Source organism: Athene noctua, chromosome 20 (genome assembly GCF_965140245.1).
Source record: "Athene noctua chromosome 20, bAthNoc1.hap1.1, whole genome shotgun sequence".
Taxonomy (NCBI): Eukaryota; Metazoa; Chordata; class Aves; order Strigiformes; family Strigidae; genus Athene; species Athene noctua.
This window is the reverse complement of record NC_134056.1, coordinates 1329339-1357111: the sequence shown is the minus strand read 5'-3', so window position 1 is coordinate 1357111 and position 27773 is coordinate 1329339. Positions and strand designations below refer to the sequence as shown.

The window sequence follows — 27773 nt, the reverse complement described above, 5'->3', positions numbered from 1 at the left end:
CTCATAAAGTGCCTGAACGAGAGGCAGCAGAAGCTCCAGTTCTTACCTGTGCCCTCACAACAGCCCAACTGCCCCTTTTCAAGAACCCAGCATTAGCCAAGAGAGAACCAGCAATTGCTTCACTCTTCTTTCTGAGTAATAAGTAATTGGACAGTCAAAGGTGGTTTATTAGGATGGAGACTCTGTACTTTCAGTTCCTTCCAAACGCTGCAATAGGAGTATCCCTTGCAGAAGCAAGGAGGAACATCCATATGCAGATAAATAAGGGTACCACAAAGTTTTGAAAAGCAGAAGCAGCACTGGTATCTGTGAGGCATCAGCACCAAACAGCAGCTTGTGAAAGTTTCAGATGTGTGAAAGTGTAAAATAATTGAGATTCGGCAGGTGTGTGACATGTTTGCACAGCCCCAGTACTGGGGGGGGGAGGTAAACCTGCATCTCCTCCACCAATGCCTCCTCAGTCAGCACTTGGCAAGCTCGGCTCCGAACCCAATTGAATTCAGACAAAGTTTGGGCGACATTAAACTCCACGAGGAGGAGCTGGGTCAGAGGGAGGAACAGTTTTGTGCAGTAAAAAGTGGGAAAAAACCGAAGTGCAGTAACATCTACAGCTGGGCCAGGGAAGTGTTATTTTGAAGGATAACTCTGCAAGGGACGGGCTTGCAACAGGCCCGAGCGATCTCTGCCACACACAGTGCCTTGTTCCAGTTTTCTACGCATCTTGCTCAGACACATGGCTTTCTACTCCACTTGGCAAATATTTGATTTATAAAGATTAACATGTTGCTAGCCCATGTGCTGGGAAGCTCTTCCAAGGGCTGTGTGAAAGATGTGCCTTGAGGGTGGCAGATGAGGGTTTACTGGCTGGTAAGGATAACGCTTCCTAAAATGCACCTGAGCTGATTTTTTTAATTGCCTGCATGTAAACAGAATTGCAACCTATTTAAAAATAAGCTAACCCAGAGTGACAGCATCACCCAAACTGCACAAGACAATTTGCCCTCTGCCCAGCTGCTTATTAGAGAGATTTACAGGCATTAGAAGTACGTTGGGATTTTACCATCTAACTGTCTCAAGTTCATGTCTGCTTGCCAAGGTCGTCTGGCACCGGATGGACGCCTCTTAACTTTAAGAACTCTGTTATTTCTGATTTATTTTGAGATGTATGAATGGAGGCTGTCTTCAGGACCTGCAGTTGCCTTAAGGAGACAGCTGACTGTTAGAATATTTGCTTTGTGGGAATTAGTGCCCATATAGTGACAAATTTCCAGCACTGGTGGCGACGACTGCGCTGCCGTGGCGAGGAGCAGGCGGGTGGCGGTGCCTGCGTGCGCCTGGCTGCGGGAAATCCTCCGCGGGGCTGCGAGCTCCGAGGGAGCGTCCAGCAGGATCGGCGCTGGACCCCGCTTTCCAGATCGCTCAGCAGCCCAGGAGCCTGCGCTCTTTGGGGCCTTTTAGGTGTGATTTTAGGTGGAAGGACAATGAGGTGCCAATTATTAGCTTCCACTTGCTGTCTGTGACCTTGCCTTTGAAACACCAGCAAAGCGTTCTTGCCAGAGTCTCTAGAGCCGTCCTTGACGCCAGGCAAAGCATCAAAACTGATGTGAAAGTCCAGTGCGTAATTATGGAAGTCAGTTCAAATTTAAATCCAGAGAACTTGGTTAGGTGGGGTTAGAAACTCAGGTGGCATGCAGTGAGCATGGGAAACTTTTCTTCACACCTCTGCATGCGCACAGAGGGTGGTTTATTTGTATGGCTGTAGAAAAGAGGCGTGATGCTAGACGCTGTGAGCTGGATTCTGTTTCTAATGCTACCACAAAATTGCATTTAGTGCTGTTACAAAAGGTGTTTAGTTCTAAGACACGGGCATAAAGAAAATAGTTTACTGTCTGCTAGGAAACTCTGATTCAGCCTAATCCAGCCAGAAGTTTGAAAAGCACTCTGCACTTTTCCTCTGCAGGTCTTTGGTGCAAACTTGGGCTCTGCCTCAAGCCCTTTGCTCCCTCCATCACCGAGGGAAGCAGGATCCAGTTTTGGCTGAACCGCAGGAGGAGCAGAGCCCCATCCCAGTGCTGCCTCACGAGCCCTTGGCGCCCTGTGCTGTTGGTGGGTGCCGGGCCGGTTCCCAACTGTCAGCAGTGACCAAGCAGCCTGGAGCAGCTGCCTCCAAGGTCCATTCTCCTGTGAGAGATTTATTGCAGCGAGCAGAGGCGCTGGGATGTGATAATTGCCTTCCTTCCCGGACGAAGACCCTGAAGAACAAAAGCCAGTTGCCCGTGAATCCGTGGTGTGATTCAAGCATTCACTCGGAGGGGAGGAGCGGGAACCGTGTGCCCGTTGCTGTACCAAAAGTGAGTGGGCATCGGCCAAAAGAGCGGCCGGGCTGTGGGGCGGGGAGCGCTGCTGGCCCGTGGAGGTAGCCTGGGCCTCCCAACCTCTGCGCCTCCCCGGGGCTGCGGCGGGCCCGGGCTCGGGAAGCCCCAGGATGCTGAAGCTGGGGAGATCGCACCGGGGACCCGCTGGAGGTGCCCTGCAGAGCTCCTCCCGGTTTGACTCGGCCTTTCAGCCCTGACCCTGCTCCCTGTATCAGCCCGGGGCTTTTGTTTGCCCTCCTAGCCATCTCCTCTAGAGCTGGCCGCCCTCGCCGGCCCCGCAGCGCGCTGCTGTTAGACCCCCGCTGCTGTGAGGACCCCTGGGACCCCCCCACTGCCCGCCTCTTCTGCCAGGACCATGCGCCACGTTTCCCGGGAGCCTTCGCCGGGGACGTCCGAGGAGGAGTGATCGCCTGGGGAGGAATCCCCCGTGCTGCGCGCGGGCGGGGAGCGGGGAGGATCGTGAGTGCTCGGGGGCGAGGGCGGCGGGCGCGGGGTGCGGGGGGTGCGGGGGGTGCCCGAGCCCAGCACCGCCCCGGGGGCTCTGTCCCGCCGATCAGGCGCTGCCCGCCCGGCCCAGCCGAGCCCGGCCCAGCCGAGCCCGGCCCAAGGAACGGCTGCGCCTTTGTACGCGCCGCGCCCGGCGCTGTCGGGGCGGGGGAACCGCGGAGCGGAGCGGGGCTGCGAGGGCCCAGGTGCCCGGCACGGCGGAGGCTGAGCGGCCGCGGGGTACGGAGCGGGGCGCGGAGGGGGGCGCGGAGCGGGGCGGACCCCCCGCAGGACCCCCCCGGCCGTCGGGGACGGCGCTGCCATCCCCCGACCTGCCAGCCCGGCTCCGGGGCTTGTCGTGCCGGCGGCTGGGCTGGGGGCGGCCCCCCCGCCAGCCCGGGCTCCCCAGCGCGTTGTCAGCCCCTCGCTGCCGCGTCGCTCCCCCCCCCCCCCGTCCCGTTATTTCTGACAAGACCGTGTCGCAGGTTCCCCACGGCGGCATCGCCGGGACCCGGCCCGGAGAAGCGAAGGCGCGGGGCTGCGGGCAGGGACCGGGCTGCGGGCAGGGACCGGGCAGAGCGCAGGGACCGGGCAGAGCGCAGGGACCGGGCTGCGGGCAGGGACCGGGCAGAGCGCAGGGACCGGGCAGAGCGCAGGGACCGGGCTGCGGGCAGGGACCGGGCAGAGCGCAGGGACCGGGCAGAGCGCAGGGACCGGCTGCGGGGGCTGCCGGTGCCCGCCTGGTGCTGGGCTCTGCCGGCAGCTGCCCGGGCCCCCCCGTCGCTCAGAGAGCGCCGATCCCAACGCGCTTCTGCCCGGGGCTCGGAGCTGGGGGTTCGCTTCTCAAGGCCCTGCTGAACTTCGGAAGGGTGTTGGTGAACTTCTCCTCAGCCCCTTGGCAGCAAGGGGCGGCAGTGGGTGCTGTCGCTGCGCCCACGGGAGAGGCCGGGGGGGGCAGAGGGCTCACCCCCAGCCGGCAGCGGCAGAGCCCGGAGCCAGCTCCAGCCCTGTCTGCCCTGGAGATCCCACTGCCGCTTTCCGTGTCTGCACCTCGACATCTTCACAGTCCCGCGTCTGCGGCTTTACCGGCTTCCCCCCGCGGAGCAGGGGCGGGGCGGCGGAGCCCCGCGGGTCCCGGCGCTGGGCTCCGCTCCGGGGGGCTCGGGGGCGGCTCAGGGCGCCCGGCTTGGCTGCTCGGGGCTGTTCCTGCCCGCTTTAACGGGAATGAGAAACGCTGCCAGAGATGTGGCACTGCTTAACAGTGCGGTTTATGATGGCTTTTTTATTTAGTTAATGCAGATAAAAAGGCTCTGCTAACTTGCCTGTCTATTAATATTGCACATCTGTATATGTTTTATGATTAACTATTCTGTATCCTGGAAACAAATGTTAAACTGAGGCCTTGAGTTATTTAAGAAGAACTGAGAGTTATTTTGATAGGCTACTACCCAGGACAGGTATTTCAGAGAGAGTCGTTTTCTCTTTTTTGATTCAAGACTGTCTGAGGAAAGCAGCCTTGTCTGAGAACGAGCTTTCTGCAGAACGCTTCTGTCTCTGCAATACATCTCTAGTAATATTTTGTTCATTCTAGCAAAGGGTGAAAGTTTCCAGCTGATCAGCATGTTTAGGAGAGGCTTGAGACCTGATTCTTTGCTCTTCAGCTTTCTGGTGAGTTTTACAGTAATTTTTATAATTTGGATATTTGAGATAATATTCGTGCTTTATATGAATGGTACAACACCTCCTCCCCAACAGGTTGGTAGTCTGTCCAGGAGTCTCTTTGCCTTTGCAGCCCTTGCCAAGAATCAGACCTCTAAAGGTTAGTGTTTTTATCAGCGCTTCTGTATGTTTTTACACGCAATATTCAGCACAGAGAACCAACACGTAAAAAGGCGTCCGGTGGCAGAAACGAAGGTAAAGAAACTTCTTCTGATACCCTGTTTTGTGTCTGGAATTATATTTGCATAGCTAAGTATTTGCTTGTCTAACTATGAAATTAGCGTCTAAAATCAGGTAAGTGCTGCTCAGCTGCTAGTCTCTGTGCCGCTGTAACTGCAAACAAAACATTTATTTTGTGCTTGCAAATTGCACCTGCAAATGCAGAAGCTGGGAGGAGCTGGGAGGTGGGATAAAATGAGACCATTTGTTTGTACATAAGTGCTTTGAACAAGCTCCCCTGAGGGCAATCCCTGGGGGTACCAGTGAGCTTTTCCTTTGGGCTGTGCGGGGCATGGCTTTGCTGTCCCACACAAGGTGCCCAGTTCTAGCCCTAGGCCAGCGATTCAGTTTGTGAGCAGACTCACAGATGTCCCTCCTTTTAAGTTCAATATAGTCTGGACTTTTCTGTCATGCTGTCCCCACTGAACAACCCGAGGGCTGGGTACAGAAATGAGCCTGCAGCTCCTCCGGGGTGCACCGGGCCGTATCGGTAACAGCGCGGGGATGCTGCGAGAGACTCACCCTGTACCATGGCATGAAAGTGGGCTGGAGAGGCTTTCTGTTTCTCCCCCTTGTGTGTGTCTCTCTCCAGGTTTTGCTCCTGTCACGATTGAGACCTCAAGACACATGTATGAATATGTGGCCACTGCTTTGGACTGGTGGCACGCAGACAGATACTGTGAGCAACGCTTTGCTCAGCTGCTTTTTGAACCCCAGGACGGGGAGCAAGCTTCCTTCAGCAGGCTGCTGCAGTCACACCACATCCGAGGTTCTCTCTGGCTGCAGGAAAGGGATGGTGTCCTGCACAGACCAAAATGGAGACGTGAGTATAAGTGCGCTTGGAATATTTGGAGACACATTCATCGCTGGAGCTTTTTCATTCTGAAAAATTAATCTGACTGGAAAAGTTGCCACTCGTTTGTTACTGCCACTGTGGTAACACCTAGGACCTCTAGACACAAGCTGGAACTGGCAGTGTGACCAACACTGATCCCAGCTCGTCAGCGGGGCACTGTCAGGGGTTTTTAACGCTTTGCAACAGGAAGGAGCTGCAAAGGGGCTCCTCTGCTCTGCCCTGCTGTGCCATCGCTGGGTGAGGCAGGTCTGGCTTTGCTCAGCCTCGCCGTTGACCGGCGGGTCCTGCAGGGCGAGGATGTTAGAGACAGATGCTGCAAAGGTCTTATTTGACTATGCTCTTGGTTGCTATAGCATGGGATGCTTGGAAACATGCTGTTCCTTCCATATGCATTGCTTGCAATCCTATTTGCTAGAAAACTAAGTTTCTGGAAATGACACTTGCTGAAATGACGCAGTCTCAGCTTGCTTGCCCTCCCCTGATCCCCTCAGGCACAGGGGAAGCAGAAGCCTTGCTGCCTGCTTGCAGGATGTCCTCGCCTGCAGGGTCCATGAGTTCTTAGCTTGAGTAGGAGGCAAATGGAAAGGATAGTTTCATCCCGGTGGAAGATGAGCAGGGTTTGGCCCATGCTTCTTCCTTTATGCTGGCTGAAATTTCTCCTTCTAGGCGACCACATTGTACCAGTCCTGGTATTCAGAGACAAAACAGACACAAAATATGTGAAGGTGCTCTCTGACTTCCCAGCACTGCCTGCTGTCACTGCCTGCGCCCACCTCCAGTGGGACACCAGGACCCAGGAGATTGCTACCGTCTTCTCTTACGCTGTGCCGGCTTTTATTAACGAGTTCCAGCTCCGTGGCTTTGTCGATGAGGAAGGCTTTGTCCGATTTGCTCTCATAGTCCATGGGCACCATTCCCCCTACCTGCCCGTGTTCCGTGCTGATGGACAGTGGCATCACTTCTGCGTGACCTGGCAGCAGGAAAACGGGACCTGGGCCATCTATGCCGACGGGAAAAGGAGAGCGTCTGCCAGCGGCTTGTGTGCTGTGGGGCCCTCTGCCCCCCAGGCCATCTACGGCCAGGGGACTTTCATAATCGGGCAGGATCAAGATTCTCTGGGGGGCACCTTCAAGGAGAAAGAGTCCTTCAGTGGGAACATCACGGATTTGCACATCTGGCAGAAAGTCCTCGGCACCGAGCAGATTGAGAAAGTTCGGTCGTGCTGGGTGGTGGAGCAAGACCTTGTATTCGGGTGGAGCTCAAAGGCTCTGGAGGTTGAAAGCACCGTTGAAGAAGTGAGGGCACAGTTTCTCTGCCCAGGTGAGTCTCACCGGCCTTGATGCTTCAGCTCCCTTCTGCAGCGGGGGGCAGCACGCAGGGACAGCCCGAGAAGCCAGTCCCATCCTCAGGGAATTTGGTGCAGTTTATGGAATGATGCTTCTCCTTCAGGAAGGAAGTTCAGAGCGGGGCTGGGCAGTTTACAAATCGTACTTAAGAGCACAGTTGTCACTAAACCCCTGCAATGACCCCAGCAGAGGCAGCTGCTTGGATGTTCTGGGCTAATTAAGCCTGTCTCTTCTAACGAGAGGGATGGCTTCCTCCTCAGTGATGCTGTTTCCTGGGGTTTGCACAGCCGGTGCTTCGACGCTGTGCTGGGAGGAGGGCTTCAGTCTCTGAGCCAGACTGGCGTGACATCGCTGATAAATCACCATCTCGGGACCTGGCAGTGCCGCCTCCCCCAGGTCCCTTCTGGGGAGGATTTGCCGGGCGGGTCGGGAGCAGTTTCTGAGCCCTGTCCCTGCTCTGCTCTGGGCTGCTGAAGGAGCCATCCACAGCTTTTGTCTTCGCCTGGGTTTGTGTATTGCTTGTGGGAAGCGCGATAGCTGCTGGGGGTGGCGTGTCTCCGGGGGACCTGGGCCTTCTGTTTGTGTGTGTTTCCACAGGGCCTGTTGAGGAATGCCGAGTTCTGGAAGTTGGCAGCAGTGGATTCAGTTACGCGCCCTGTTTGCAGTCTTTGCCTTTTATCTGTTGCTACAGAAAGGGTACAGCAGCTGTTATTTATTTATTCATTGCTGCTTCCACGGTTTTCATTCCTGGAGGTCCTAGCTAGGATGATGACCAGCGATGGGGAGGCCTCGTGTCTGCTCTGAAGAGTTCACATGTGACTTTGCTTCCGTTGCATGCACTCTGACAGGTTATTTTGCTCGTCTCCAGCTAAGCAGTGGTTGTACACGTCACATGGCTTTTGGAGGCGATGCTGTAGAGTGCCTCCCAGTCCAGGCACCTCCAGACTCATTGGCTGGGGAGATGTGGGAAGGGGGCAGAAAAAAAGTGTTAGACCCTCTCTCCAGGTGGGACCTTGTACTAGAAATAAAATACAGCGGTGAAGTCTCCTTGTCCTGGCTGTCCTACAAACGTACCCACTGTTGAGGACTTCCCCAGGCTTTGAACGTGGCATGTGTTAACAACGCTGCTAGACACCACAGCGATGGTTATGCCTTTGTTTTATTCTCAGATGCATACTGGCAACTGAAGAAAGCTCAGCTGGAATCCAGCCGTTCGCTTGTCGGCCGCGTGAACACGCTTGCAGAGAGGACTGTGGTGAGTCCTGCAGCCCCGGCAGCAGCAGCTGGCACTGGGAGCAGGAGAGAGCTGTCGGGGACTTGCTGGCACGTACTGGTGTTTGAGGTCACTTTGCCAGCAGTTATGCCTGTGGCCTTTTCTGAGCTGTGTGGCCAATACAGGTGTAACTCGTGCTGTGATCAAACAGGCAGAGTGTTGCTTCAGGTTGACTCGTCTCGCTGAGGTTGAGAGGCTGGACCAGAGAGTTTAAAATGTTGAGGCAGTTCTCCTTCCCCTGAGAAACGCCTGGTCGGCCAGGAAGGCGTCCTCACACCGAGCAGGGCATTGCCAAGGCATAGCTGATGATCAGGCAGAACCAGGGCTCTGCACTGAACTAAAAGATCTTTTCCATGGCAGATTCCTGAGAACATCTTCACAAGTGATGTCCAAGACATGAATCTCTCTGTTGCTCTTGGTGCTCTTGATGTCTTGGCAACTGTTCTGAGGGAAGGAGAGACACCCGTGCTGGAGCCATCTGACCTCCTTGCAGTGCTTCAGTTACTAAAGCAGGTTTCTGATGTGGAAGTCCAGGAGGCAGAGGAGCTGGAGATGTTGGAGCAGTTGGGCCAGTATTACGTGGAAGTGACTGAGTTAATCTTGGAAGAGAAGAACATTGAAACGTGGTCATCGGTCAGCCAGGTAACTGTCACCAGCCGCCTGGCCACTATGTGCCACCTCTCTTCACCCTGTTGTGTGTGCAGCTCCTTGGCCTGCTCTATGACCACAGGCTGAGGACCTGTCCCGTGGCACATGTAGCCTTTCTGGCCGCATTCTGGAGCTTGTGAAACTGCTGCAAGCGTGGGCACGGAGCCTCTTTGCCAGCTCAGATAAGGGCCAGCTGCCTTACTGTTGCCTCATCTGTTAGAGGTGCAAACAAGTTCTTCTGTAAACAAGTGCAGTCAAGTGGTGCCTCCCTTGCAAACCCCTCCAGTGGCTGTCTCTGCTCTCTTCTGTCCGCCTGGATTTACAGGATTACACACCATTTGTGGATTCCCAGTGCTTTCTAGATTCTTCGCTCCCCCATCCTGCTGCCTCTGGCAGGGCAATGCCCTTCGCTTTGTCGTTTGTGTTATTTTCTGTGGGTGGGCTGCCAAGGAGCTCTCTGTCATCAGCCCCCATGCTGTTCAAAGCACCGTCAGGCTCTGTGTGAGGGATTTCCATCATCCCACCCCCGTTAGGATTTTCCCCATTAGCTTCTTCCCTTCTCACGTGGGTCGGTTGTGTCTGTGGTACAGTCTGCGCTCTCTACCTGTCTCTGGGAAATGTGTGACAGCGTCTGACCTGGCCAGTGCTCCAGGAACCAAGCCAGGGACCTCCACAGACGAAAAGCGGCTGAATAGTTCCGAGTTTACCTCATTCCTTAGAGTTGCTTAGGTTTCTGTGGCCACAGTTACTCACGACTTCTCATAGTGGCACAAAACCAGCTCTGGCCCAGTGTAGCTGGTGCAGCAGATACATCTGCTGAAGGAGAAGGGGGTTGAGTTTGGGTACTATGGGGGTGGCACTTGTGCTGCCCAGCACACACAGGACCTCGAGTAATGGGGCCGGTCACCTTCCAGTGGTGGAGTCTATCTCTGGGTGCATCCTTTTCCGGGAAGAGAGGATGGTTGTTCTACCATTAGCTTTGCAAAAATCAGGAGTCAGGTCTAAAAATCTACTTTCTTTCCAGAGCTTATTTAGTATTTATTTCCATGCTGGTTTAATGGCTTTTTATAAAGACCAGCAAGTTTCCCTCACTCTCAGTCTTGTTTCCTTGCTGAAGAAACTGGAAACATCCTTTAGTGAAGAAATCAAAGAAAAGCAAAGCAAAAGCCTTGAGTCCCAACATCTCTTTTTCTGCCAAGGACCAAGCATTTAAGAAAAGTTGTGAGCTGTGGGAAGTGTGGGGGGGTGGTGCAGGCACTGATTTCCATTGCTCTCTCTGTGTTTGCAGGTTATCAGAGGGCCCATGGCTGTTGTTGAGCTCTGTGACAGAATGGTGTCACATTTAGCCCCGCTGCTGACCGCAGGGAGAACAAAGATCACAATCCAGCACGGGAACGTTGGTGAGTGGCACTGGCAGAGCTGGGGGGGCATCTCACCAGGACCCAGCTTAGTCACCCCGCCTGGTTCCCAGTCCAAGCCACTCCTGGCACCTCTCCCCCTCTGCCTTAACCCTGCAGCCTTCTCCCCATTTCCTCCATGCAGAAGTGTGACAGTGTGGGGACACCTCTCACACTGAGGACTGTAAGAAACCTTCGGGCACCAGAGACAAACTGAACCCATATGTTTTGCACTGAAAGGGATCTGTCTGCTGCTGCTGTGGGTCTTGGCTGGGGTTATAATGTCCTTGTGGTACTTTGCTGTAGCAGTAGCTCTGGAGGAAGGCTGAACCCTGGCTCAGTACCTGATTTTACCCTTCCACAGGGATGGAGGTCAGGAAGCTGGAGCTGAGCAGGCAGGAGCTGAGCAGTGGGGCGTACCTGGTCCAGAGCCCTGAGAAAGGCAGGCACGACCTCATTGAGGTTCCCGCAGAAGAAATGCAAAGACTGAAAGCCAGAGGTAGGTTATGACGCTTGTGCTTCCCCGGGTCTCCCCTCGGCACTTCTGCAGCATCTTCCTCAATGGCACAGCCTCTTTACCCCCCACACATACAGTCTGGGGAATTGTGGGGAGGAGATGCCCTTGGTGAAAGGGAGATGGACTGTGGGGGAGAGATTGTCTACAGCCTCTCTACAGACACAGCTTGGAGCTGTGGGTGCTCTGGACCCCCGTATCACACCCCCAGGTGAGGGTGGTGGTGCCGAAGCGTGGGGTGCTCAGAGCTGCCCTGTGTGCCCGCACCATCCCGCCCTGCTCTGGCCCTCCAGGTCTCCGCAGAGTCACGGTGAAAAACATGTGGTTTGGCTACGGGGCCCTGCAGCGGTGCCTGTCCGGCGCTGCCCCCCAGGACGTGGCTGCCTCCGACGGAGGACAGAAGTGAGTGAGACAGAACCCCCCAGCACCCCAGGGCTGCCCTCTTCGCAGCACAGGAGAATCCGCTTCCAAGTGTGCATTGAGTCTCTCAGTGGCTTTACTTTGGGGTCACCTCCACCCCGCTCCATCCCATCCCGTTTGTCCTCGTCCCCGCTTTCTCCAGTACGTGTGTGGAGGCCGGGCAAGGGAAAGGGGGTCCCCGGGCAGTGCCGGCGCTGCCTCCCCTGCGTGTCCCTGCCGGGGGGGCTGGGGACGGAGCCTGCGGGGCTGCTGCGGGACCCCCGGCTGGGGCAGAGCTGCTGCAGGCCGCCGGCTGCCGGAGCGGGGCGGGAGGCAGAGCCCTCTGCTCTCCGGGAGCTGAACGCTAGATGGGGATGGCCGCCCGCACAGCCCCGCACTCGCCGCTCCGGCTCCGGGCCCCCCGGCGCCGCGGGGGATGCTCCAGTGTCACCTACACGGCCCCCTCCGGCGGTGCCAGGGCGTGGCGGCGGTTTCTGGGCGCCAGGTTATGCGAGGTTCTCTCAGCCCCGTGCCCAGACCCTTTGCTGGCGCCACTGAAACACTCCAGAGGTGCCTCGGGCTCTCTCCAGCTGCTTTGTAGAACGTGGGCTCCCGTGTTCCGCGCCCCGCGGGTCCTGTGCCCGCGAGCAGCCCCTTTCCCCGGCAGGTTCCTCCGCACCTCGGTGGGCACCGCTGTGATCTCGTCGGCTCTGCTCAGCGACTACCAGGAGATCGGCACGTCTGTGCGCTACCGCCTGCAGCACCGTGTCCAGGTACCCCAGGAGGGGCCATGGCCCCCCCCGGCCTCCCCCGCCAGCAGCATCGCACAGCCTGGCCCGGCCGGCTGCGCCCAGCCTTGGCTCGAGGCCCCCCGAGCTCTCGGATTTTGGGGTGTCCCATGCCCAGGTCTCTCACCTCGACTCCTCTTTCCCTGGGGAGGCGTTTGTCCTGTGCGGACAGACCCTGTGCACGGTATGTGCGTGGCTGTGTAATCTCTCCTCCTCCCTCTCGCCTGCAGGACCTGCCCGATAAGCTGGTGGGACCCATCTGTGCTTTCTGGAACTTCAGCCTCAGGTGCCTTGTTTCCATTCGGGTGCGCAGATTTATAAGCTTTCCGCTGGAAAATCAAACATAACCATATAAACGTAATGGTAAGAGTAGGGATCTGTAATTCTTTGCCTGCTTTGTGTGCTGGCATCCTCCATCCTCTCTCTGCTGGAGCAGAGTGCTCTCCTGGGAAGATTTCCTTTGGAAAAGTCATCCACAAAAAAGTGACCTTTAATGAGGTATACACAACTAAAATGGAAAGCCCTAGTTAATTATGATTGTTGCCTGCAGCAAAAAAGGGTTGGTCCAAGATATATAGCCTGGCAGACATGCAGGACTCCCAGCCTCATAAATACTGCTCGGCATTGAGATGTGTTTTTGCTGAATGTCACCAAAGTGAGAGCACTGAGACTGTGATATATTATGGTTTGGTAATTAAGTCATTCAAGAGCAAAAAAATTCCTTAGGGCCCCTGTTTTGTGACAGACGTGGATCAGTTTGGGAAAGGTGGGAGGAGGGTGTTTTTGGGAGCAGAGAGTTGCTGCACAAACAGCTCCACTAACCCTGCTCTGAGTTTGCTCTCCCTTGGTTCTGGGGCAGGCTCGGCGGGGCCGTGCTGCCGGTGAGGACGGAGCTGACCCGGTGCAGCCGTGGTCTCCGTACAGGGAGCGTGGAGAGCAGCTGGCTTGTCCGAGAGGATGAGACACGGTTGCTCCAGGGGTGCTCTGGGTGAATGTGCTGTAGAAGGAGCAGTTCCCAAAGCCATGCAGTTACTGGGTTTGTTTAAAGCAGGGATGGCTGAATCGTGCTTTTTAATACACACGTCGACACTAGACCCGTTTTCTTGTGCGGGGATAAGGAAAATCTGCTGAGACACAGGATGAGCCCAAGGAGAGTCCATGCAGAGATGTCTCTGATTATCCTTTTCCTCATTTCAACTCTGCTTCTTCAGGGAGAATGACCACCTTAGCTTTCTGTTGAAGCGGATGGTAATTTCCATGTGTGTTCTCTGGTTTTTGCTGCATGTTAGCCCAGATGCTGGCGGGATGTGGTCCACAGCTGGCTGCTCTGTGGTGACGCCTCTCCCGGACTCCACTACCTGTTTTTGCAACCACACCACGAATTTTGCTGTGCTGCTGCAGGTGTACGAGATGCAGGTGAGCGAGGAGCCCTTCTCTGCTGCTCCGTGGGGCGCATGGCAGAGCTGCCAGCAGCTGTGGCCCATTTGTGGGGGTTTGTGTCTTCTGTTGTTTCATGGTTGGAGCAGAGGACCGCCAAGGAGGAGCTCACACTGCAGACCTTGACTTTTATCGGATGTGGAGTTTCCTTCTGTGCCTTGATTGTTACCTTCATTTTATTCTTGGCAGTTGGGTAAGAAAAGTCCAGACTCTTGAAGCCTTCTCTGTATTTCTTTGTTTGCTATTTTGCTTCAGAACAAGTATCCAGACAAAGTCTCCTTTGTCAGTGCGGGGAGCTGCACCGGGGTCAGTAGCAGCGGGGAGGGAGGGGAGCGGTTCTCGTTGGCTGGGGGGGGGGTGCAGAGCTGGTTGTTTCTGTGGAGATGCCTGTATGAGTTGTGTGCACACCCCGGTGCCCGTGGAAAGACTGTTGTGAGCGACAACATTTACCATAAGAGCTGCTCTGCTAGAGTTAATTTTTGTAAAATAAATGGAGCAAAGAGTATTTCTTCAGTTGCCAGCCCTTCTGTGTGACTTGGCGAGCCCAGAGATCTGCCCTGTGAGCGCGGCAGCGGCTCACTCCGCCTGCCCCCTCCGCGGAGCGCTGGCCGTGCCCGCGCGCGTCCCCAGCCCCCGGTGCTCGCACAGCCGGGCAGTCCCCTGCCTCGCGGGGCTGCCACCGCTGCAGGGAGTAGCAGAGAGGCCGCAGGTCACCCAGGCAGGTCTGCACAGCCCAGCAAGGACTAGTGAGAACGTGCGCACCCTTTCATCTGACTGCAGCTGCGGCTTCCTCTCTCCTTCCTCAGTGTCCCCAAGAGTGAGCGAACAACTGTGCACAAGAACCTGATCTTTGCGTTAGCTGCAGCAGAAGCTCTGCTCATGGTCAGCGAATTGGCCAAGACCAACCAGGTGAGCTCACCAGGACGTGTCCCGTTCCGCCAGCAGGACCAGGCCTGCTCAAGCCTTGTTGTCAGAGCAAACAGAATAAAAGTGCCATTCTTTTTATTAATCTTTCATGAATTACATGCATCAAGGGAAGAATTGCCTCTCTGTGTTTGGAGATAGGCGTATATGCAATCTGTCAGGAAAATTCACCTTCTTCTGACAGCTTGTTTCTGACAAAAAATCCTTCAGGAAACTTAAATAATTATAGAACAGCAACATACAGTTCTGTCCCTTTCTGTGTCCTCTTCCACATCCTGGGGCTGGATTGAGCAGCTCTGGGATGAAAGACCTGCAGGGAGAGTCCAAGAACTGCAGGAAAAGAGCTCTCAGTTCCCTCTTCTGTGGTTTGAGATGGTCACACAGATGAAAGGAGCGTGAGCTGCAGCAGTTGCACTATTCAAGTGTTGCAATTTTAAGAACTCTTCCTGGTGCCTGTGGGTGTTTAAATACATTTCTGTACATTCTGCAGCATAATTTGCAGGTTGCCCTCTTCCTCCTGACCACACACGCTCGGAAGCCCCTGGGGGACTCTTCTTCCTGAAAGAGCGTGTGATTTCTTTCTTTTCTCTGCAGGTGCTGTGTTTCACCGTCACTGCCTTCCTCCACCTCTTCTTCATGGCGGCCTTTTCATGGATGCTGGTAGAGGGGCTTCTCCTGTGGAGCAAGGTGGTGGCAGTCAACATGAGTGAAGACAGGAGAATGAAGTTCTACTACGTGACAGGATGGGGTATCTACGGACTCCTCCACGCTGGGCACTCAGAAAAATGTGTCAATTTTTTCTCTAGCAAAAGTTTCAGTAGGAGAGATTCCAGAATGTTTGGTTTGATTCAGTTGGGTACCACTGCTCTGCAGAGGCTTTCTTGCCTTTATGTGTCAAATTTCTGGTCTTAGAATATAAGTTAAAAAGCGTTTCTTTTATTTTTCTAAAACCAAGAGTTCAATGCAAAAAAAAAAATGGAGAAGAAGGTTTCTGGTAAGTTCTTGTTCTTGGAGAGCATGACCAGTGTCTGATAGTACTCAAAATATAAATAGGGTCTGGACTAAGCACCCTTTATTCTGAGTGAACCCTTTAGGGACATAGAATTCATTTCAATAAACTGAGTTTCATATCAAAGAGGAGCCTCTTCAGATCAGTGCTCCTTGCAAAGCACACACCTAGTCGGACACTGGACGATTGGTTCAAATATTTTGGATTGCTTTATGTCTTTGATTGTCTATTTTGTTAAAAAAGCAATCTGAGGAGTGAATTGCTTTGATCAGGACTCAGGACTTGGAATGCTTTATACCTAGGAGAGTGATGCTGACAGCATATAAATCTGGTCCGGTAGCGCCGGGACAGGTTTCAGCTGCAGTAAATTGATGTTGCTCGTGGGGTTTCGGGGGCTAAGCTGGCTCACGCTGGAGCCTCTCTGGTCAGGGGGATTTTGAAGCAATTGTCTAGAGCACAGCTGACCTGCATGGGTCATCTCTGCTTTTCCTGGGGTTTCATTTGTGCTTTTTTTTTTCCTGCAGGCCTTCCAGTCGTTATCGTGGGTGTGACCCTTGCAACTTCCTTTAACAAGTATGTGGCAGACAACCACTGCTGGCTGAACGTTCAGACCAACGTCATCTGGGCCTTTGTCGGGCCTGTCCTCTTCATCCTGGCGGTAAGTGCCAAAGCCTCCAGGCGGGTGCGATTCCCTCGTGTCTGACTTCAGGAAAGCGTTGCAGAATCAGGGATGTCATCACTTCTTCTAGCTAAGGTGGCTACTGCTTTTATAAGAGAATTTTTGTTATGCTTTATATATACTTTCACAACACAAATCTTTTTATCTAAAGCAGCATTTTTATAGAAAAGAGTGCTTTAAGAAAATTCTTCTGACTAGTTGTTAGGTTGGGTGTTAAATTAGGAATGTGGGTAAGTGTGTAGGTTGACTGTGACACTGCCTAAACCAAAGGTCTGGTTTTAATACGGGAATACTTACGTCCTTGAAGTAGTATCAGTATCCTTAAACAACATAAGAGCAGAAAAAGGTGCAATGTTTAAGGGGTCTAGAGTCGACAGTTAACAGGAAAGACACTCTGTAGGAGAAGTTTTGAGCTAAGTTTTATGGGTGTCATGCTTGTGTGGATGGCTCTATGGAGCGTTTTACTCACTGCTTTCTCAGGAGCGATACATTCCTCCCCAAGTTCTGACACTTAGTTACTGAGTTCCCAGCAGAAAAGTCTCACCCCACTGGAGTTGCGATTACAGAAAGTTACTGGGTCCAGTGGCTCCTCTCTGACAGGTGAACACCTTCGTGCTGCTCCGCGTGGTGATGGTGACCGTGTCCAGCGCTCGCAGGAGGTCAAAGATGCTGACGCCCAACAGCAGCCTGGAGAACCAGATTGGGATACAGATATGGTGAGCAGGGAAGTGGATGGTTTTGCCAGCCGTGGCTGCTCTGGGTACGAAATGGTGGAATTACAGTTAAAATGAGAGTGTTTGCCTTGGTGAAGTGAAAGACCATGAGGGGGAGAGTCAGGGCAGAAAGGATTTTCTCCAGGGTGACTGCATCACCCAGAGGCAGTCTGTCTGCTCTAATTGTGCCGCTGGGAGGCCCAGGCAGCGCTTCCAGCCTGGGGAACCCGGTGCTGGACGCCCACATCTGCACCCACACTCCTAATTCTCAACACACTGGGACGGGAGACCCTCGGCAGCCCCTGCTGAAACCAAAGCTCCCCTGGGCCCTTCGGCATCCCCGGGAGCAGCAGTTCGGGTCAGGATGGCCGCTGTGAGCACATCCCCATCGTGTGCGGTGGTGACAGCGTGCGGGGGGACGGTGCCGAACGCGCTGCCCAGCCCCTTCCCACCACGTGCAGCCTGAGCCGTCCTGCGAAGCGTCACCGCGGGGAGGTGAGGTGGCAGCTCGGGGTGTTTCAGGGAGCCAGCTGGGTGCTCAGTTTCCATGGAATTTTGTAGAGCTCCGAGCCGCAGAAGGGCTCCTCTCCGCTTCGCAGAACGTTGCCGTTTGAAGGGGTTGTAATGAATTTGTCTTGCACCCAGCCCGTCCTGAGCACGCGTGTGCGCCCCTCAGCAGGCTGCCAGCTGTGGAGAGTGCAGGGCTTTGGCTATTTGCAGTTATAAAGAGCATTTTCTGTATGACTTTGGGACTTGGTGGGTTGGAAGTAACGCTGGTGGGGGTTACATCCATGGCAAAGGAGAGGTGGTGTGGACCTCTGTAATCCGGCAATATAGAGAGACCTCTAAAAAACTGCTGCTTGAGTCATTACTTTATCATTCTCTGTGAATCTTTATTGTTGTTAGCTGGCGCCGGATACCCCTGCTAGACATATTGTTCCCCTGTATCATAAATAAATTTTCCCAAATTTACAGAAGAACAAAGATAGGGCATTGCTGGAGGGCAGGGTGACATCCATATGCTAATAAAACAAATACAGAAGCCCTCCTTGTAGCAGCATTTGGGGGGAAAATAGCTGTTTTCTCATAGCTAATGACGTCAAAGAGCTCCCTTCTTGCTAACTCTCAGTGATAAATAAAGAGCAGGGCTGACACACTGGGGGCTGGGAGGTAAAATGTTTGGTTTTTCCCCCTCTTTAACTAATTTTGTTTGCAAAGGAATTTGTTCCATAGCTACCATCTTGGGTGTCTCTAGGTGGACATGCCCTCTGAAAGGCACTTGCTGGAGGAGGAGAGCTGTCTCCAGCATGGAGGCAAGGAAAGTTTCTTCTAGCCCGCAGGATACAGTCCAGGGTGCTCCGAAACCTGTGGAGCTCTGGGTAGGGCAGACCCAGTCGTGTGCTCTGTAACGCAGTGCAGATGCCCCAGGCAGCTCGTGGTGAGACCCCGGGCAGGGTTTGCAGAGCCAGGAAGGACATTTGGCAGGCTGGGGCGCTTTGCCAGGACCCCCTGGGCTCAGGGACGTGGGACACCACAGGGACCCCCGTGGAGAGCTGGGGGGGGGTGGCTGCCAGCCCACGGTGTTTCGGCTGTGAAATGCGCCCGGGTGACCCTGAGCTCTTCTTCCTGACAGGGCCACAGCCAAGCCCATCCTGGTGCTGCTGCCGGTGCTGGGGCTGACCTGGGTGTGTGGGGTCCTTGTGCACCTCAGCATCGTCTGGGCCTACGTCTTCATCGTGCTGAACTCCCTCCAGGTGAGTCCCGCAGTGGGCGGATCCTCCCATCGCAGCAAGCCGCTGCCTGTGGTTTCTCGTGCTTAGTGTACTCGTACCCGTCCGTAGTCAGGGACACCTGTCAGCTCTGAAGCTTCCCCGAGCTGCTGCGCTCTTTTGTCTGGGGAAACTTAAGTTCATGCTCCCGAGATGTGAAATACAGCCCCAGAGACCGTGTTCATCTAATGACCCTCCAGCACCGATCTGGAGTGTCTTACCGGTGCCACGGCTTTCCAGTTCAAATCCTTTCTCATGTTAGATTTTCTGACACCAGCATGGTTTCAAAACAGTAATTCCAAACTGACAGGCTTGTAGGGAACTTCATTAGAGTTTTCATTTGATCATTTAATGGCTAACTAAAGGGGGAGACATCCCAGCTGCTATTTGAGCCTCATTCCTACAGGGTAGGGATGGGCGGTGTGTGCCAGCATCAGTCGGAACAGGCTGTTCACAGAAATCCTCTCAAAGGTCACTTCCAGCCATCATGTGCTTGACTGCTGCTTGGATGGCGTGTGTTCTAGGAGGAGTGTTTTTCATCTGGTTTGTATTCATACATACTTAGAGGCTGTGTCCTAAGAACTGTACAGGGAGAACCACCTTCCCTTTGCCTGGAGGTCAGCTTTGTTGCAGGGAGATGAGAGAAGAAGAATTAAGAATCGAAGACTGAAAATATTTACCCCTAAAATCTGTATTGTCTGCAGCCATGCAGCTGCTCCCCAGGGATGCTCCCAGTGCCCAGTGAGAGGTGCACTGGGATCTGATGGGATGCAGGGGTGTTAGGTGAAAGAGGTTGCCATGTGGGCTGGTGACCGGAGCCTTGCGTGGCGGGGCTGGAACGTGTGTGTGCTGTTTCCAGCTCTGACTTGCAAGACCTTGGATAAGTCATGTCATCTCCTTCAGCCTCTTCATTATTCTTCAGGTAGCATCTGGCCACATTTTTAAGGCTGTTTGCTTGTTTTGGTGTCTTCCAGAGCCATGGCTGTGTCTCCCGAGTGCTGCCATACTTCAGAGTCCTGTTGTTAGTATGTTAGTATTAACAGGGATCTCTACAGGAAGGTAACCCTGCTGTGTAAAGCAATACTTAATATTTACTTCTGAGTTTACTGGTTTCATCCAAAGAGTTTAAAACTTTAACCAGCCTGTATGTGGTTAAGAGAGCAAAGCAAATTGTGTTGGTCCCAGCAGCCAGGCGTGCTCAGTTCTGTGCCGAGGTAGGACAGTGCCCAGGAGCTCAGGAGGTCTGAAACTCGGGGACACGTGGTGACAAAAGTGCCAAGACCCGCGATTCAAAGCATCAGCCCCTTGCTGGCAGCAGCTTTCCAAGCCTCGAGGGAAAGCAGCTGTAGATGGAGCTAGAGAAGCACTGAACAGGCCTGCTCCTGCCGTGTGCGCGGGGATGGACCCGGAGCCAGGCAGGGGGACGGCCGCGGACTCGGGCCAGCCCTGGGGCCAAGGCTGTGCTGGCAGAGGCAGCGCCTGGCTGCACCCACTGCCCCGTCCCTGTGCACCACAAGTAGATTTTTCAGCATCCCTTGCCCAGTGCTTGAGGACAAATCCTATTCCAGAAGATCCAAGTCAAGAGAGCAACTGGGTACACTCCAAACTCTCGGGATCCGGAGAGTTCACCGCCCCCATCTCCCTTTTTCCTTTGGATTCCGCAGAAGTTGGCTCCTGCTGTAGCTTCCACTTAGGGAGCAGCAGCGTTTGCAGTGCTCCCCTCCAGCATACTTGGCGGGTTTCAGCGTAGCATTGGCCCAGCTCTCCAGGGGTGAAAGGCAGGCGCTATCACCACGTGCACGAGATGGGTGGCTGCTCCAGGGATGCTCTGCCTGTGGCTGGCGCTGCTCCAGCGGCCGGGTGCTGCTCACGCACGTCCCTCGGCTCTCAGATGGGGATGTTCCAAGGCCAGGCAAGGGCTGCCTCTCGCTTCTCTGCTACTAAGGCTATCAGAAGGGTGGCAGGAGGCCTGTCGTAACTGTAATTAAATATAGCACCAGTTCTCCTTGCCCCCTCATGCCATGCCTAGGTTACTGAGCCAAAGAGAACTCCGGGCTCAGTGCTGTGAAGGGATGAGGTGAGCAGAGCTGAGAACAGCACCAGCATCTTCTCATTGACAGAAAAAAACGTTTCTTAGCTTGATTTCTCCATCAACACCAGCAGAGAGGCCGATCAGAGCACAGCCTCCCAGTCTTCCTCTGCCTTGCTGCAGTGTCTGTGCTGTAAGAACGTGAGCACGTATGTGACGCCTGGTACAGGTTCCTGCAGAGGATCCTTGGGTGGCTTCGGGAGAGCTTTCCAGCAGCACTCAGGGCTGCTCTTCCGTCTGCAGTCCAGCACTGGCAAGGGAAATCCCACAGCCAGTTCGCTGCTTCAGTGAGGGCTCATACCCCTTGCCTGTGGCCTGCCTGCCTTCTCTGGGTCAGCCTCGGGTTCATCGCTGATGCCACCAGAGGGGCTGAGGGATGCTGGCTGTGGTAACAGGGGTGCTGGGCACATGGGTTTTTTGAGAGACAAGGAATAGCTCCTGAAATGAATAAATAAATGTGTCCTCTGGATGATACAACTCTTGAGACTCTCACAAATCATGACAATGTCCACTTGGGGTGAGGTGGGAGCTGAGGTGTTTGCTGGTTCAGGATTTGTTTTCTTCCCTTGCTTTCTAAGTTATTGCTGCTTTTGTTTTTCTTCTTTCTCCTAAAGCTCAGCAGGAGCCGTGGCTGTTATGTGAACAGGCAGTCGAGGGTGTACGCATGGATATGCTGTGCTTGTTTGCTTGTTTGCCTCTGTCCCTTCATTACAAAGTTCAGGCCAATTTGCAGATTACCCCAGAAGAGAAATCGTGATGCTGGCGGGAAGCTGTGGAGTTGAGAGAAAGCAGGGACAAAGCCATCCCATTTCTTTGCTGGCTGTCTTATGGATCACCTTGGAATTTCCCTTAAGGCCAGCGTGCTTCTTCATGCGCGAGTCTTGTGCAGCAGAGTGTTGCTGCTGCGGTTGTTTGTTTGTTTGACCGCTTTCTGTTTATCTGCGGAAACCAAAGCCTGTCTTCAAGGTTACTCTGTGCGTCGACACCAAACACGACAACTCCTTCTCCAGCCAGGCAGCACAGGAATTCAGCCGAGTGACTGAAAAGCAACAGGGAGCAATGCTGTGCCAGGATGGCTGCCCCGTGGGCAGGCGGCAGCACCTTCCCTGCGCCCATGATTTCGGAGGCAGCAGCACCAGCACCCTGCCCAGCACCCAGTGCTGGCTGGACGTGCCTGCTGTTTAGAAACAGTGTAGGTAAAACCCGCGGGCTTCTCTTGAACTTGTAGAGCTGGAAGGATGGTCCTGAGGCTGGCTCGGGGCAGGGACTTAGGGCCACCCACCCGTCCCTGGTGAGAGGGGAGCAGGGGACGGTGTTGCTCCCGGCTGGGGTGTGCGGCACGTGGTTGCTGGACAGACAGACACCAGGCAGGAGCATCCATCCTGCTCCGTGGGTCCCAGCACATGCTGTGCCCTCAGCTGTGGCCTCAGCTCCACCATGAGCAGGGTCCGGGGGGCGTCACAGGCCTTGTGAGCCGGAGTGCGGGCAGGAGCGGGCTCCTCCAGAGCCGCGGCTCCGCTTCCGCCCAGCGCCGCAGCTGGGCCTCCTCTCCTCCCTTGCTCTCCTCCCAGCCGACCTCACTGCTCCCCCCTTCCCCGCGCTCATCCAGAATGATTATTTCAAGGAAGACCTGCCTTGGCAGCCTGACCAGAAATCTGGTCTGGGGGAGTGACCAGCATTGCTGGCTGAAGGACAGGTCATGGCACGGCGCCAGGGTACTGCTACCACTGCGCCTGCCAAGAGCTCGCAGATGAAGAGCAAGGCTCGTTGAAGACAAGATGGATTACTTTTCTTGCTGCAGCTGATTTATCTAGCTGCGATAACAAACACCCCACAGATATAACATAAATCTGGTGGGCCAGATAGAGCTGCCTTAAGGCCAAAATTGTTGGTCTGGAGCTGTAATTAGCCCCGGGCTGTTGCCTCCAGGCAATGCTCACTCCGGCCCTGCCCCGGGCACTTTCCCTGAGCACATCCCACTTCAGCCCCGGGCACAGCCCTGGCCGAGCGTTTGGTCGTGGCAGAGCGTGTGGTCGCTGGCTGGTGCACGCAGCAGCGCCCCTTTGGTGCGTAGGGAGAGGGTGGCTCAGGCTGTGCTGCCGGAGCCCCGGCGTGCTGGCAGGAGGGATTGTCCAGATGGGGGCTGAGCAAAGCCTCTGGGTCCGTATCCCACTGGATTTGGGACCTGTTAATGCCGTGGTCTGTCGCTGCACGGGAACTGTCCCCGGCATCATGCTGCATTTGGGCCCTGGGAGGCTGGCAAAAGCCCCTCCGGGGTCAGTGCTTGGTGGGAGGAGAGGTCTGCTTCCCAGATTTCAGTTCCCCTCGCATTTAATTTCTGGTGGCTTCTGCTTCTCAGATGTGAAGGTGTTTCCGGGGGGATTTTGCACGCACAAGTGAGTGGGAGCGCAGGAGATCTTTGGGCTCGGGAAGCTGAGTGCCCCGTGAGGGATGCCCACTCCCCCCAGATGAAATGGGGGGAGAGGAGAAGGAAGAGGGGCTGAGGCAGGGACCGTCTCTCCTTTGGACTCTCTGTGAAGAGCCTGATCTCAAGTGTCATTTTAAGGAAGATCCTTCCTGCCCAGCTGTCCCTGGCTGTGCCGTACCCACCGTCTGCGCCTCTTCCCCTGAGCCCAGGTCCTCACCCATTCTGGTGCTCACCAAACTCATTTCCTCCCCTGCAAAGTAGCACAAACCAGCTGTACATCTCTAACCCTTCCCGTACTCTCTCCTTTTCAGGGCCTGTACATATTCCTGGTCTATGCAATCTATAACAGCGAGGTAAGAGATGCCCCTGGCTGGGGCTCGGTCACTCGTCACAGCACCTGTTCGTTCGCAGTCCGGGGGGGCTGGGGCTGTTGTAGTGCACGAGGCAGCAGAGCCCCCACGGTGCTTCTGGAACAGCGGTTGCTTTTTTCTCCATGAGTTGCTGTGGCCCTCTCTAATGTCCTTGCTCTGCTCCAGGTGAGGAATGCCATCCAGAGGATGAAGGACAAGAAGAAAGCTCTCTCGTTCACAGTAAGTTGCAGGGTTGCCCTGCTGCCCCCTTCGTTCGTGTGCACTCGCCAGAGGAGGGGCCTGGATGTATGTCTGGACTCCTTTGAGGAAACGATGTTGGAAAGAAGTCTTATTTTTCTTGTCTTATGTAGGGAGCTTGACAGAGTCTGTCTCCCTTCTTTGCAGTCCTGTTGGACAATGCAGACCCAAAGTTAACGTACCCTGGTTAGGCAGCAGCCTGCTGTACCAGGGTGGGATGGGAGCCAAAGTCTCAGGGGCCGCAGTGCCGATGAAGTCAATCTTTAAAGTCGGACCTGGATCTAGCAAAGACTCATGATGCAGTTTTCACTGTCCTGTATCTCCCTGCCATCACAGAACTGCTCTCATCCCATCAACTACCTATCAAGTCCAAGAAACACGATCTCCCGGGAGACAGGGAAGCTGAGTCCTGCAGCTGAGAGTGCCTTGTCGAGCCCTGTGCAGAGAGACCCTCCGGTGAAGAACATCACCAACAGAGGTAAAGAGGGTTGTCATTGCTGTTGGCCTGGGCTGTGTGATGACACCATGGTAGAATGTTATTCCCAAGGCTTGAATTTTAGTGCACGTTCACGTGGCACCGCGTTAACTCATCTGCACACTGTGCCTGTGTGAGCCCTTGGGGGCTGGTGCTGCACCTGCAGCTCGGGGTGAAGGATGCCCTGGGAAGACAGGGACCGCCTGCGCGTGGATCTCGGAGGGGTCAGGCTTGTGCCTGCAGGCTGGCTGGGCGTGGGCATGGGGGTCTTGTTGCCGTGTTGTGCAGCATTGCACTCTATTGAGGCAGGAAGCCACATTTGTGTCTTAAAAGGAATTTTCTGGAGAAGGGGAGGCAAAGGTGGCAGTAGGAAAACAACGGGCTTAGGTTCTGGGAAAAAAGGTGTTGCATGCTCCAACCGGTTTGTGGGTGCAGTTATGCAGGTAATTGGTTTGGTCCCTTTGCTTCAGTGGGAGATACTTAGGGGACACAGAGCGCTGAGTTCTTGGTAAAGCATGAATTTTTCTACTCTCTGTTCTCCAGACTCATTGTGTTGCTTCACCCCCTAGGAAATTTTGGAGCCAAAATTCCCATGGGGATTTCATCAATGATGTCACCTGAGAGACCGGTATGTAATGTCTTCTGTTCTTCTTCCACCTTCACCCATACAGAGCACAGCGGTTACGTAGGAATGGTGTCTGATGGTTCCAGCGAGGGCCTGGGGCTCAGGACACCCAGTTCTGTTACCAGCTCTGGCATAAATTCAGTGGTTTATGTTGAGCACGTCCCCGAAACTGCCCGAGTCATCCCCCCCGTGTGCTGATCCCCTCTGTCCCAGGGTGTTACAGAAGCTGCTGCGTTGTTGAGATGTTAGCACAGCACCCTGCTCTGCTCCTCAGAGTGCTCCAGACACACGGCCCGGCTGTGAAAACCAGGGAGGTTTTGGTACACACCCTGAAAAACTCTTGTTTATTAAAATACACACTCATTATCAGCAGCATGTCGATTTAAGTCATTTGAATCACTTGAGGTGTGTGTTCTCGTGCCCAGAGTGGCCACTCCTGGTAGTCAACCCAGATGCAGCTGAGCGTTTGCTGTCTTCTGCAGGAGCGTAAGATGGAGAGCGAGGTGGGCTGGCGAGCAGGGGCTCCTGGCCAGTGCCCTGCCTGGCAGGCAGCGGCGGCCACAGGGAGGGTGATTGTTCTGCGGGCAGGAGGGGAGGAGGCCCCAGAAGGGCCAACTTCCAAGGCAAGAGCCGATGGGGAGCCAGCCCCGGCGCCGTGCCGGGAGGGTGATGTAGCAGCGGTGTACGTGAACGGAAGGAGCCAGTGAGTTTGAGCCAGTAAAGCACCAAGCGGAGGTTGGTACGGATCAAGGCAGGAGACTTCCCCCAGGGACAGCAAATTAAAATCAGGCAGCAGTGGTTTGCTGACCCTGATCTGTCAGGGAGGGCTGGCGGGGTCGTGCTGCCTGCAGGAGTCAGTCTGATGCAAAGCTCAGCGAGGCATGGCCTAAAGTAGGGAACAATTTAAATTTTACTACTCTGATACCACTTCCATCTCCCACTATTGAAATGATCATCAGTCCTTGTGCACTTGACATACAAGTGCTGTAATTTCCTCAGAATAAAATCCAACACTACTTTCATGTGAGTCTCTCACTGAAGGATCTCTCTCTTCCTCTCTAATATTTATCCTTTGAAAACCTGTGTCACATAGACAGCTCTTATTTATCCAATAGATAATACTTCTATAGCTGGCATATCGTTTTGAAGCCACTCAATAAAATCCATATTTTCATCTCTCATGATTTATATTGTGGTTAATGCTGTTCCTCCCCTCGTGCTGAGCACCGACTGGGATTCATTCGCAGGTGATGCTTTTTTCAGCCAGCCAGGTGCTGGCAGTGTAAACTGGGACCAGGGCTAAGCTCCTGGCACAACATACGAGACGTGGGCCAAGGGGATTAGCCCAGGGGCCTGAGTTTCCTAAGGCAGGGAGCATTAGGAGGCAGCAGATCTTCTAAATGCCAAGGCCGTGGCATTTCCTAGCAGGCAAAGACAGAAAGCACTTTCCTCCGTGTGAGGGTCACTGAGGACTTTGCTGTATCTTTGTGGCATAAACATTGCATTTTTGCTGTTCTTGTTTGCTTTCTAACTAATGTGGGCGCAGCAGAAGGCCAGTGCCTGGGGAGAGGGGGCACGGCCCCCTGCCCGCGCTGATCCGTGCCGCGGCGTCGGTGTGAGCCCCGCGGTGCCGAGCCGGCCGGGGTGGGGGCTCCAGCTGAGCCCCACCTTCACTGCAGAGGGGTCTGGGGGGGTCCTGCCTTCTGCTGGGGAGGGGCCGCTTTCAGGGCTCCATAGTTACGTAAGTCGGTGCTGTTTTTCCTACTCCCTTGGCTAAATGAGTCATGGCACTCCCTGGTGAATTAAGAATGTCACTGGCAGCTGCACAATAGTTTGGATGAAGAGAAGATGCTACTTAAAAACGTTTGAAAACACTTAAAATGACAAAACACTGAGCGAGTGAAGATACAAACACAGACGAGATGTTCTTTGTGCTTCAGCTTTTTTAAATGTTGTTTGGTGATATTTATTGCTGTTGGGCTGGCAGCAGGAATTTCACACCTCACAGAGCACTAACCATCCCTTAAGCACAGGGCGCAGGCTCCTTCCTGCTCTTTCCACCACAGCACGGGGGGAGAAAGTTCTCTCTCCTTTTTCCCTGGATTTTCCTGTGGTCTCCAGCACGGTGTCCAGCCCGCTGGGTCACCCCGGGGCTGGGGGGGTCCCCGGCGACGGGACGCAGAGCGGGGGGGCAGTGTCCAGGGATGCTCTGCAAGGTGCCGCTCCCTCGGGGATGGGGATGAAGGCTCCAGCTCCCGGCCTGTGGGTGCTCGGTGGGAGGGAGAGTGCGGAGCAGCCCCTGGGTGCTGGGGGAGCCCTGCCTGGCCCCAGGGAGTGTGGCGGGGGGGTTGCCAGCAGCGAAGCAATCAGACCTTCTGCTAACAAATATTCTCCCCTCTTTCAGGCCGTAGAGCTGACAGCGTTCAAATCCTCAGGTAACATTTGCCTACATCGTTTTCTTTTACCTTTTGTTACTGCTGGTTTCTGTGGCGGAGCGCTGCCCAGGGGGCAGGGGATTTTTGCTCAGGCTTCAGGAAGCATTTTATTTCCAAACTGCCCCGGTGGGTGCTGTCGTGGCCAGGCCGTGGGGAGATCCGTGAGCCCCTGAGCAGATGAGGGAGAGGGGGGGTCTGAAGCTCTGCCAGCGCTGCCTCTCCCCGGCTGTGCACCCCAGCACAGCTGGTTCTCGAGGCGCAGCAGGGACCGGCACGACTCGCTGCCTGGCGAGACCTGGGCCGCTTTCGGGAGTGGCAACAGCTCTTTGCTGCCAGGGGGTATTTTAAACCAGCAGCTGCTGCAGAAAGTGCTGGCGGGCGTTAGAAGCACCTTGCTCCCAAAGCAGGGGAGCTGGGGAAGGTGGGGTGATCGGACAGGGCTGGATTTATGAGCTTAAAAGCAGCCATTTAGCTTCTTCTGTTTCAGGTTGTAGAAAGGCCAATGTCACCATGGAGGTGGGTAGAATTAAAACCAGAAATCCCTCCTAAGCCCCAGACCTCT

At 54.7% G+C, this 27773-nt stretch overlaps 1 protein-coding gene across 1 annotated transcript; it reads left to right on the top strand.

Moving 5' to 3' along the window:
• The first annotated feature begins 4481 nt into the window (after positions 1 to 4481).
• ADGRD2 (adhesion G protein-coupled receptor D2) lies at positions 4482 to 27384 on the top strand. The gene is made up of 25 exons (XM_074923920.1): positions 4482 to 4529; positions 4617 to 4680; positions 5392 to 5622; positions 6322 to 6975; positions 7599 to 7697; positions 8171 to 8256; positions 8635 to 8916; positions 10211 to 10322; positions 10684 to 10818; positions 11127 to 11235; positions 11900 to 12005; positions 12251 to 12306; positions 13310 to 13436; positions 13547 to 13650; positions 14264 to 14366; positions 14976 to 15129; positions 15915 to 16048; positions 16670 to 16785; positions 18416 to 18536; positions 23380 to 23421; positions 23605 to 23658; positions 24013 to 24154; positions 24721 to 24779; positions 27181 to 27211; positions 27311 to 27384. The coding sequence occupies exons 1-25, from the start codon at positions 4482 to 4484 to the stop codon at positions 27382 to 27384; spliced, it is 3243 nt and encodes a 1080-aa protein (XP_074780021.1).
• Positions 27385 to 27773: the final 389 nt, after the last annotated feature.